Source organism: Montipora capricornis, chromosome 2 (genome assembly GCF_036669925.1).
Source record: "Montipora capricornis isolate CH-2021 chromosome 2, ASM3666992v2, whole genome shotgun sequence".
In the NCBI taxonomy this organism is placed as follows: domain Eukaryota; kingdom Metazoa; phylum Cnidaria; class Anthozoa; order Scleractinia; family Acroporidae; genus Montipora; species Montipora capricornis.
In genome coordinates, this window is record NC_090884.1 from 1470806 (window position 1) to 1483305 (window position 12500).

At 38.3% G+C, this 12500-nt stretch overlaps 1 protein-coding gene across 2 annotated transcripts in view; it reads right to left on the reverse strand.

Annotated features, from left to right (window-relative positions):
- LOC138038324 (uncharacterized) overlaps positions 1 to 12500 on the reverse strand; it is a 13359-nt gene that overhangs the window by 221 nt on the left and 638 nt on the right. Inside the window, exons 2-12 of one of the 2 annotated variants that reach the window (XM_068884127.1) lie at positions 10464 to 10581; positions 9874 to 9906; positions 9534 to 9560; positions 8878 to 8934; positions 6770 to 6805; positions 6171 to 6283; positions 5361 to 5415; positions 2791 to 2971; positions 1348 to 1604; positions 885 to 991; positions 1 to 787 (exon numbers count right to left, since the gene is read on the reverse strand). The exon at positions 1 to 787 is cut by the window's left edge and continues 221 nt beyond it. In XM_068884127.1, the coding sequence (XP_068740228.1) occupies positions 565 to 787; positions 885 to 991; positions 1348 to 1604; positions 2791 to 2971; positions 5361 to 5415; positions 6171 to 6283; positions 6770 to 6805; positions 8878 to 8934; positions 9534 to 9560; positions 9874 to 9906; positions 10464 to 10581 (1207 nt within the window). In that variant the 3' untranslated portion in view covers positions 1 to 564. The remainder of the gene's footprint in view (positions 788 to 884; positions 992 to 1347; positions 1605 to 2790; positions 2972 to 5360; positions 5416 to 6170; positions 6284 to 6769; positions 6806 to 8877; positions 8935 to 9533; positions 9561 to 9873; positions 9907 to 10463; positions 10582 to 12500) is intronic. The other variant, XM_068884129.1, reaches the window with a different exon arrangement.

The following is a 12500-nucleotide window of genomic DNA, read 5'->3' on the forward strand; positions in this document are numbered from 1 at the left end:
GGTTTTAATGATATTGGCAAGATTAGCTTAGATTAGATTAAGTAGGATAGGAAGAATAGACCTTTTCGGCTTCTACATAATTTTTGTTTTCCCAATACAGATCATGTGATAATACTCAGGAGGTTTGGTCCTTTGTTTTGTTAATTAAAAAGAGTGCATGCAGGCATATTCATGCTTGCATGCCCTCATTTTAATGAACAAAACAAAAGACCAAACCTCCTGAATATTATCACATGATCTGTATTGGGAAAACAAAATGTACAAGCCGAAAAGGTCTATTCTGAGGAAACCATCCAGTATTTTTTGTATCCTACTGAAGTGAAGTGAACAAAATCAATTTGTTTTCTTATTCGTTCAAAAAAAATGTGTGCTTCATTGGCTTTTTAGCTGTTTTAAAAAGTTCACAGATGTAATAATGAAGAGTGCTGGTGATATTTTGTCATTTGTCCAATGATAGCTAACTAGAATTTGATGCATCTACAAAGACGGTGAAAAATGTTTTATTTAAAAAATGAAACATAATTTGTTCGTTATTCGTTAATCTTGTTTAAGGGTCTCTATTAATTAAGGCAACTGAGGGCTTAGTGCCTTAGCAAAACACAGCTGTTGTTCATAGCTGTAGTCTATTGCTTTGTTTATAATATAAAGAGTGTCAATTTCCACATTTGTTTTTGTATGTCCATTGTTCCCATTCCACCATGTTCCAATTTCTGTTTTCCCACTAATTCCAATATAGGATTCTTTAGACTTTTCTTCTTTATCCAGTTTCCCATTAATGAATATTTTCCTGTGGTAGAAATAAAAAAAATAATGCAATTATTTCAGCTTGAAAAGTTTAAAAGATAATGAAATTGCTACTTTGATAGATCGGTGCCTGCTCTTACCGCATTTTGTTGACTTTCGTCCAGGTCCAAGTAACATGGTACCACTTGTTGTAATCAAGGTTTGTCACTCCCAGAATATCATTGGAATAAAACCCATACAGTACTTTCTACAACATAAAAAGGAGGCTTACATCCTAGCAGTATTTGCATAATATTACTAGGATCAGATGTAATGAGTAATAAAGATTCCTAAAGATGACATTAAGATGACAATTCTTTACCCCTTCTCTGTGTTAGTACTACCTTTAAAGGTTCTTTAAAACTATAGCAACACATATCAGAAGAAAATCCAAACAGAATCGTGACTTTGATAGAGAGGATTAAATTAGAGACCTACATTGTACAGCTCCAAGCCATGCACTATCCTGCTGAGCTACTCTGCACTTATTTTGTTATTGTTGGGGATACTCTGGTCTCTTCATTGGTTGACCTTGATTGATACTACTCTTTGTTTGTTATTTACCTGTCGCCTCAAGCCAAGGTGAAGTCCTTTGTAATTTGCTGCCTCTCCATCGCCAAGAACAGCTATATCTTTACTGGCAGGCAGTACACCATCATCATGGAATTTCATCAAACCCATAACAGACCATTCATCATTACTCCAGAAGCCTGCTGGAATACGATGCAAGTTGATGAACTCAATGCCTCTAAGCTGAACTGCTTGGCCCATGATCCCATGAACATACTGAGTGGTGTTTCGTCCTCCGTTTGTTTCATAACCTAAATGAGAACAAAAACAGCATATATTGCATTGTTCAAAATACAGTTAAGGCTTACCTCAGGTGATAATGATAATGACAATAATAATAATCATCATCATCATCATCACTTTATTTAAGTCTCAAGGTTATTTAGCGGAGGAAAAGTGCTCTACTAAACGGGGAGACTACAAATCAACTGAAATCAGAACAAATGAAATCAAATGTTTGTTTTTGAGGAGGGAAAATGCTCTTGGAGCAGGGAAGAGAACCAACAAACTCAACCCGCATATGGTGTTGAATCCCGAAATTGATTCCGCGCCTTATTGGTGCAAGGTGAGTGCTCTCACCACTGCACCAGTCCGGCTCCCCTAGAGGTGATGGAATCCTAGAGGTGATGGAATTTTCTCAGGCCATGACCCTCATCAATGTTTTTTCCTTCCTCTTTTAAGAAAAAGGCTCTGATACCTCCTTTCTTATTCTATCTACATGCCTACATTAACAGAGCAATGGCTTCCAGCAGTGTAATTGACAGTGATAGCTGGCCACTGAGAAAGGGAACTGCACTCTGTATTTTTTTTATTAATTTTATTAATTTATTTTATTACACATCACACATTAGAAAATATACATTGGTAAACCCAAAGCCAGAGGCTTAAATGGCCTGTAATAATACCAGAAAACAAAGAATTTATATGAGAAAAGAAGGCTTTTAACTTAAATTACAAAACTAACCAAAAGAAAAACACATGTCATACAGACCCTGGGAATAGATCACTTTCATAAATGTCGACCTCCGATACATTCTTTTGTTCTTATGGTAATTAGACCTACTGCCCTCATGTTGAAACAAAATTAATATTCTTTTGAAATTTGCTTGTCATAGCGAGACTATAAAGGCTTATTAGCATTAAAGCAGAAGAATATTTCATTTGGCAGGCATTGTGACAGAGGTCTATTAGCTAGGTTGTTGTGTCTGAAGACATGTGCTTGTCTAAATTGTAGCCTAGCTGTCTTGTAACTGTATCTCAGCTGAAAGGTTTCTTTTCCTTGGGCATGTCATCTTCCCATTGCTCCAGAGGATGGAAATATGAGAGACACACAGGACTAGTGTTCATTTCCTCAGAGAACTTATCCGGCTGGTAGTTCTAGCTATCAAATTTACATGCATATAAACAGGATATAAAATCCCTTCATAGTACAATGACCTGTTGTCATGTTTGTTATGTTCATAATAGTAGGGCTTAGATTCACAAGTGTGTTGCCATTAAACTGGAGGAGGATCCCAAGAGATGCAGATTGGAAGGCTAGAAGATTCATCTTCGGGACATTAAATTGGCACAAACTATCTTGATATGCAAGAGCATGCCAACCTGCCATTGTGCACACCTGTGTGAAAAAAATGTGCAAATCATTCTGTTGACTTTTCTTAGTATATAACTACTGAGCGTAATCACAACAGCCGGGTGTCCGGAAAACTAAGACCTAAGACCTAAGACCTAAGACCCGGAAAACTAAGACCTAAGACCCGAAAACTAAGACCCGGAAACCTAAGACCCGGAAACCTAAGACCCGGAAAACTAAGACCCTTTTCATTTTAGTTCTCAAAGCAATCCCTGGGCCGTTTAAAAAGGCGCAAACACATAATAAATAAATGCGAAGGAAATCGGGAATAAATCACGCGCAAAGCAGCAAATAAGCCATAGAAAAGAACGGCACCAAAAAACCCTGTATTCCTGAAAGAAATTTTATGTATATCCAAAAAATTAAGATCGATTTTGAGACGACAAGAAGGCTTTATAATGACGGCGTTGGAAGAAAATCTAGCAGCGTTTGCTTGATAATTATTCACGCCACAACCGCGAATGTCACGCCAGGCGAGTCAAGGCCGCATGACAATCTCGCATTTCAGAAAGGAAAAAGAAATCGTTGTTCTAAAATGCCTCGCCTGCAACTGAACCAATTGTTCATTTGTTCTTCGGAAATTATTGCCAGTCGGGTGTTACGTCCTGTTGGAAATCAACGACGGGTTTTTCTTTGATCGAGCTCTGTCACGAGCCCTTGTAAACAAATTCAAAGGTCAACACAGGGTCACATGCCCTACTGCAAATCGCGCTGGTGGCACTGTTTTCGTAAAAAAGGCAGATCCAGCATCCAAATGTAGTACAATTTAAGGGAATCTGCTTAGTTCCAACCGCCATTATGTTGGAATATTTCGGGTTAAGTGTTAGGTGTCAGGTCTTAGTTTTCCGGATTCCCCACTAAAAATCCGGAAAACTAAGACCCGGAAAACTAAGACCCTTTTCATTTTATTCTTGTTTTTGGTACTTATATTGTACGGCTGGAACTCGGGGACCTTTGTTAGAAAGTCCGAGCACGTTCGTTCTGTTTTGAAAATCTAAAAATATTTTGATTTTAATATGTCCATAAGCAAATTGATATGTAAAGGTTCTCAATGTTTTAAAACCCTCCATAACATTGCCATGTGATTCTTACAGAGATCTTAATACCGTGTACTAATCTTTCGGGACAAGGCCTAACTGACACCCATGATTTTTTTTTAATTTTTGAATAAGCTCAGCAAAATTTCAGAGATGTTTATGCGACTGCAAGAGGAGGTTCCACTTATCATAGAACCGAATAAGCCTTTGATCGTTCAATTAAATACGCTTTACATTATTACCTTTGTTACCTTTTAATTCAATGCACAGACGCCAAGTTAGAGCTTCCTGCTTCCCACCCCTCTCAGTCCCAATCTGTTGACCTTACTATTTGTTTACACGCGCTCACGACAGAGATTCCGCCGTTGATTTCCAACAGGACGTATCACCTGACTGCCAGTAATTTCCGAAGAACAAATGAACAATTCGTTCAGTTACAGGAGAGACATTTTAGAACAACGATTTATTTTTCCTTTCTGATGAAATGCGGGATTGTCATGTGGCCTTGACTCGCCTGGCGTGACATGATTTGCGGTGAAGAATTATCAAGCATTGCTAGATTTTCTCCCAACGCCGTCAGTATAAAGCCTTCTTGTCGTCTCAAAATCGATCTTAATTTTTTGGATATACATAAGATTTCTTTCAGGAATACAGGGTTTTTTGGTGCCGTTCTTTTCTATGGCTTATTTGCTGCTTTGCGCGTGATTTATTCCCGATTTCCTTCGCATTTATTTATTATATGTTTGCGCCTTTTTAAACGGCCCAGGGATTGCTTTGAGAACTAAAATGAAAAGGGTCTTAGTTTTCCGGGTCTTAGGTTTCCGGGTCTTAGTTTTCCGGGTCTTAGGTCTTAGGTCTTAGGTCTTAGTTTTCCGGACACCCCACAACAACAGCCACCCCTCACATCTAATCTCTCATTTTTGAAACAACACAACTTTGATCTTCAATATTTTGTAAACCTCATCTTCAAGTCATCTCGCCTGACCGAGGGCTCGGCCTTCTACCTTCCCGATCATGGATGAAACTTTTCTGGCTAACGTCCAGAATACCCAGCCACTTATTTGCATGTGAATGGTGGGAATTACTGAGCACAGGAATGCAATGTAGTTGATTAATAAGCCATATATTCCGGTATCATTCTTGTTCATTGTTTCATTTGGGTTATCATTCCGCTGTGTTCAGGTGTCATACCACCTTGTTCCAGAATATTCTGGAACAACGTGCTATTCTGGTTTATTCTGCCAGATTCAGGTACCAGGTATTTCACTGATTAGAATTAAATCTCTTAGAAGTTTATAGAAAGCTTAGTGTTATACAATAAATGTGGCTGCAAGTACCTGAAGAACTCCAGACAGAAACCTGACCAAGCCATAGTCACTAGAATTGTTACAACTAAAACAAACACATCTTGCTATTAGTGGTGAAGGTTAAAGCCTCTATTTACCCAAGGATATGAAGTTAGTTTTGAATGATTCAACCCCTGAGTTTGTATTTCTTGAAAGTCCTGAAATGATTCAGGGGCATTTTGGGGGCTATAAATCCTTCTGTATCTTTTGAAGAAAGGATTGTTTCCAGACACAAATCTTTGCAATCATTTTGTTTTCATGATTTTGGAAAACCTTCAAAAAGACAAGCTTTCGAAAATAAGCAGATCAAAGTTGACATTTGAAAGTCCTGAAATGATTCAGGGGCATTTGTAGCTCAGTCGGTAGAGCGGCGGAGATCTAACCCGAAGGTCGTGGGTTCAATTCCCACCCTGGTCAGAGTTTTTCTCTGTCCTTGTGTGGGCCCAGTTCCATCAGTAGGGCTAACGTTCACATGGTTCATATGGGATAGAAATATAGCACTTCACGTTACACTACATTCTCTTCAGTTAATTTTGTTTAAAATATAAGTGCTACAAGGCCAACATTTGTATAAACATAACCTTTCCAAAGTTGACATTAGCTCGTTAGGATTAAAGAAAAAAGGGTCAGGATGAGTTCCTCTCAGGTTGTCAAAACGGCAAATAGATGTGGCATAAAAAGACCGCTACCGGTACTCATTTGGACGAAGCTACTTCATTAAGGTATTTTAATTAAATACCGGAAATTACTCTGTATAGCTGTCAGAGGTAGGTGTATGAAGATGTAAACTACAAAATTGACCTTAAAGTGGACTGATCAATGGTGTTAAATAATGGTCCTGGGGGGCCTTGCACACCAGGTTCCCCTTTGGAGCCATTTAAACCAGGAGGACCTTGAATGCCATCAGTTCCATTCTGTATAGATAAAAAGGGATGTTAAATTGGTGACACATTAACCCATTGACTCCTGGGAGTGACACTTGACAGATTTTACTCTGTCTAATGCCAGACAATCTTTACTTGTCAACTGGGGGTGTCCTGGGGTGCCTTCACCATCATCATCATCATCATCATCATCAATCCAATTTTGATCCGGGTTTATTCGCGTAGGCGGGGGTGGCCGGATTTACCCCTCTTTGGCAGCAATCTCTCTAACTCCCACTCTCCATCTTGCTCGATTCATGGCATCCTTTTTCTCCCATCCAACACTCTTGCTCTCCTTCTCCACTTGCGTCTTCCACGTCTTCTTTGGTCGTCCTCACTTCCTCTTGCCCTTCACTTCAAACTCCAACGCTTTTCTCAAAAAATGCCCATCATCCCTCCTCAACACATGCCCGTACCATCTCACTTATGGGGTCAAATGGGTTAATGAATAAGGGAAAGTATGTTTATTATATTCACCTTTCCAGGTGGTCCTTGGCTTCCTGTATTCCCTTTCTACAACAGAACTTATGTCAGTGAATATCATGCAAGTTTAAATGGTAACTTTCACTCTGGTATTTATGAAAAGAAATACAGGGAGGTGCTCTTGAGTTAAAGTGTGTTCTTGAAAGCCTTCAAATTTACTATATAACCTCTTTTTTTTTAGAAATACAGTATTTTAGTTATCTGCTATGTTGCTTGCATTGTTTGCCTCTCAATAACAATTTGCCAAGAACATCAAAATGACATAAAAAACTGAATTTTTTATTTACCAAACAATTCTCTAACACAATTCACCTGACCAGTGCTAACTTTACCACCCTTTGAACCTTTAGAGCCAGTTAAACCAGGCTCTCCTCTAGAGCCTGGGGACCCAGTCACATTTGCCATTCCATTATAAAGCAATGAAAGTTATTGGATTAATGGCGTGCACTGGGTCAATTATTTATCATCACAGAGACTGAAAAACCTCGTATTAACTTAGTTTGAGGTCCATACTGTAAGTTACAGCCCAAAGTTTTTTTTTTTCTGTTGATTTTATGGTTGAAACTTGCGGGCCATAATAAAGCCAATGGGAGAAAAAACAAGGATCTCAACATACTTATAGTATGGACCAAGAAAATGAGGTTAGTAAGTTAGTAAAAGAAGAAGAAACCTGTATTGTACTGTAGTCTTGACCCCAGCCCTGGGAGTGAGACTTGCTCTGTATAGAACCAGATGATTTCACTTGTCAACTGGGGGCATCCTAGGGTATTTGAGGTGTCAATGGGTTAAGCAGTCAAAAGCCCCTCCAATTATTTAATAATTAGAGTACTGGCTGCCTAGAATAACCATAATGGCTGGCTAGCAGAGCCATGCAGCCAGTTGTAAGATACTTCTCTCTGGATACTATTTTTTAATATCATTAGTGGTGGTGGTGGCAGCAGCAGGGGCGGTGGCCCTATTGGACTGTGGATATGAAAATTATCAAATGAAGCTATGATTCTCGCAAAGGCAAATTTAGCAATTGCATAGAGAAGCCCAACAGGGTTTAATTGAACCCATGACCTTGCGATGCCAGTGTGATGTTCTAACCAACTCAGCTATTAACCTAACGACGTGGGGAGCTGGCCATTTGAGGGTTCAAATGTTCCTGTGATCTTTAATCAAGATAATTGCCTATAGTTACATGTTACTAATAGTGGCAATGGTTGGTCATAGATGTTAATTTACAGTAATATGTTTTTGTTTAGACGTTCTTTGAATATCGTTAATGATGTTGATTTGATAACATCAGCAGGAAGAGAATTCCATATAGGTATAGTTTGACAGAAGAAGGAATTTTTGTGAATATCAATTCTGGCTGGGAGTAATTTGTAAGTTACAGAGTGTAATTTTCTAGTACGTGACGTATTCAAAGTCATATCCTTTGGGAAGTTCAGTTCTACAAGGTTGTTTTGGATTTTGTAGAAGAGTATAAGGTCAGACAATATTAACTCTTCTTTCACGCAAAGATTTCCAGCCCAGTTCATTTACTAAGGATGAAACACTTGTTGATCATCCATAGTCGTTTAAGACAAATCTTGCTGCACGTCTTTGTATTGCCTCAATAAAGGCAATACCCTTTGATGTATACGGACTCCAAGTGGTTCTACTATATTCTGTTATTGGCTGCACTAGGGCATAATAAGCATGTTCTTTTAATAATCTTGGTAGGTGCAGAGTGGATGTTGTGTTGCAGGATGGCAAGTACCCGATTTGCTTTCTGTTGTATTTTGGGTTGCTTTCCTTTGGGTTCAAATGTTCCCGTGATTAAAGAATCAAGGAACGAAATGATATAGGCATGCATGATATATATATCTATATGTTTGACCTCGCACCAGCATTGCTAGGTCACAGGTTCAAACCCCATTGAAGTCCTGAATTTTTCAGGCTTCTCAACGCAATTGCTAAAATTGCATTCAGAAGTGCGAGGATCATAGCTTGATTTGATAATGTAATGTAGTACTTGAAGTACAGATGCAAAATCATTATATGTTTCCAAAAGTACTCAAATTCTCAAAAGGTTAAATTGAATTGTCAATGCATGATAATGTAAAATATGTCACCAAAGAGATGGTTTGTCCAGGAGGTCCCATGTTTCCCTTTTCTCCTTTGCTGCCATTCTTGAATAAAGTTTAAAATTGAGAAATGCAAATTACGTAATTTGTCAATAAGCTGTAAAAGCACAATACATGTAGCACATGAAAAACTGCAACATAATATAATACCATCATTGAGCATAAAAACTACAGGATGTAGAGAAGATCAAACTCAAGCTACTACGAAAACCAACGATCTGTGGAATGGGCAAGAATTTGTAATAGTTCAAATTCTTGAGAGGTATTGTGTTCGATGCCAAGGCAGAACTGAACGCATGTGGAAGACTGTATAATCATGGAAAAGGTCTCGGAGAAGACTTGAGAAGGAAGATTATACAAGACATTATCAGAAAAGAGTGAGTTTTCACCACAGGTTCCTTCGTGGGAAATTTTTGTGTGATTGCCAAAGAAAACAGAGTTAAATTTTGAAAACATATTTTTCCATTCTTGCGTTCGTTCCAGTACACCTAAGCCAGTGGGAAAGGAATTTCATCAAAATGTTAAACGAGAAGTGGGCAGGGCAGTGACTTGGTAATTTGGGCCCATTCCATTGAAAGGTGGTTTTTGTAGTAGCATGACAGGTGGATATTTAAAAAGATCTATGATAGTACTGTAGGACTTACATCACCTTGGATTCCTTTTTCCCCTTTCTAACAATGAAAAAAAATATCAATAATGTCTTCACTATGTATAAATATATATATATATTTTTTGCCAAGCAATGTCAATTTTAAAGAGGTGGGGATCATGCATCGATCTGTAATAGGTAGAGCTGGTGGAAAATGACCAATTTACTGCTGGGTGTGCAGAAAACTCAGGTCTCAGACCTCTGGGTGTAAGAGAAAAACCTTGGAACATCTTCTGCACCTCTATTTTGTGCACTCATTGATGCTTAAAATAGAGTAAAAGGAGATTTCTAAGTGCTATTTATAGCTCCATTTAAATAAAGATAAAACAAATTACCTCTCCTTTAGGACCAGCAGCACCAGATGCATTCTGTTTATAACGAAAAAACCATGCTGACATATTTTTAAAAATGACAACTTTCAAATACTTTAAAATGTACTTTTTTGCAAGACTAAAATAGCTGACCAATAAGTTGTTAATTTTCTACTTTGACTCCATATAGCAACAGACATTTAAGTAGTGGATTATGTATATGTCAGGCTATACTTTCTCCTCCATGAATATCTTGCAATATTTATCGCAGTCTATCTAGGTTCCCTACACAATCCTTATAATATTTTTAGGGGATGCATTGGCAACCAAATTTGCTGATTTACAGATAACCCAGTTCCCATCTGCTCTATCCAAACGGCAGGTTTAAAACACAGGTCACATTCCACAGGTCACTCGTTACACGTCATTATTTTACCTATACTATATGCAAACCAAACCCTTCAAACTGGACTAATGAGACCTAACAAGGCTTGAGTTTAGCATTAGTGGTTTTGTAAAAGTGACCTGTGAAAAGTGACCTGTACTTTAAACCTGTTGCCATCCAAAACCTGCTCTTCCTTTTTCTCAGGTACAAGCTAGTAATGAGTTCTTACCAGCACATTTCCTCCGAGGAACACTTGTTTCCCTTGTCCAGGTTCAAAGACTATATCGCCATCTTCACCAGCTTGTAAAACAAGGTTTCCATCTTCAGATACTATTTTGGGAGGATTCCTAAAGTGACCAAAAACATTCATTTGAAAAACTTTAGCTATTTTACTTTAATTTTGATTTTCCATTGCTTATCCAAACACACAGGTCACAAATTCCTAGAGTTTTGTTTTGGAACATGGAATCAAATGGACCCATATAATTTTCCAAAAACTTTGGTCATCTTATAGGGTGGGAAGTAACTTCCAATTTTACGCAGCATTCCACCGAAGGCACTTAGTTGTCTTAATTAATTATTACACGTGGCCTTTTAAGGCTGCTTGAAAGAGAAAAATGTTGAATGTTTGCCCTGTACATTCATTCTATAGTGTAGCCGAAAAATGGGTACTTCAATGATCCCAGGATCCCTCATGTCTCGTGAAATGGGAGAAGGTTGTATTTTTTTGTAATAAGGAGGCCGTAAATCCAAATTATTGCTTAAATTATTGGTTAAATAATGAGCAGTTATTTCACCTGGGGAACATATACAAAACATGGACCCCAGGTTCATGGACCACCCCTCATTCTGTAATTTCAATATGTTTTACAGGCAGAAAAATCTTTAGATGAAATAGAGAAGTGATCCTCGTACTTATCTGGACAATTAATGCAGGAGCCCACGAAATGGAGTGAACAACTCCCATACTAAGCCTATCTCACAGCATTTTTACGAACTGATATTTTTAGACTACCTTTCGCGCCAAAAAGAAAGATAGTTCCAGTTCGGTGACGGTATGACGTCAAGTCAGTTTCTTGTGTAATCTTGATCATTGGCCTCCTGCGGGAGTCAATCCAAAAATTGAAATTGTTGGGACAGGAATATAGGGCCATTGTTCGCTCCTAGTTATGGGCTACTGATTATCAATTATCAGTTATCAATTATCTCTTATCCACTACTTGCACAATCCCATAATACATCTCCATTGTTTGCAATATTGTTTCTCTTGGGACATGAAGATGTCAAAGAGAAATCGAAAACAATGCCTATGAAAATTTTGAGGTGTATTATGGGATTTGTGTAAGTAGTGAAGACACCTATAGATGGTTTTCACATGACATCACAGCAGCCATGCTCAGAACAAAAATATGCTATTCTTTGGTGCACAAACATGGCCATCTCATCACATGTTTGAAAACCATCTATACCACCTATACTATTTGGTGGCTGGAAAGGGATTTTCTTATAACCTGCACTTCAAGTATACATTAATTTCATTTAATTATCGAGTCTTTAACCAAAACAAATGAGCCCATGATTGTGGGCTCCTCCCTGTTATGCATAGCTCAGTTGGTAGACCATTGCCCGGTATCACAGAGGGCATGGGTTCAAATCCTGTTGGAACCAACTGAATTTTTCAGGTTTCTATAAGAGACAATGTTGTTTACATTTCTCATTCCCTCGCCTCCACTATCTGAGAGCCTGAAACAGGCTAACATTATCCAGATAAGTGCAAGAATCATTTCTCTTTTTCGACTAAAGATTTTTCCGCAAAAAACTTTACAAACTGAGGGGTGGTCCATGGACCTGGGGTCTATTTTTTATACACGCGTCCTCACCCACGCCGAGTGGACCGTGAGTGGGGGTTTTGAATGAAATGCACCTGCAAGTATGAGGATGCATATGAACGGCCATTTGTCTCAGGTGATGCAGGGATCTTCATCTCGAAGGTTCGATTTGACTGGTAAATATCTTACAGGAAAAAAACTACCCTAATAATTATTAGAAAGACCACATGTTTTCCACCATGGAAATTGTTCAAAGGCCTCTGCAAAATTAACCAATGTTTTCATTGACACGCAATGAAAAAAAATGAAATCCGAAACCATTCAAAGAAAAAAGCCAAGAATATGAAATGTTACAAAAGACTAATACAAAAATAACTCCTCCAAGTCTCAAATCTGTTTGGTGCATCGTTTCTGAGTTATTTGGCAAAACATGTCAC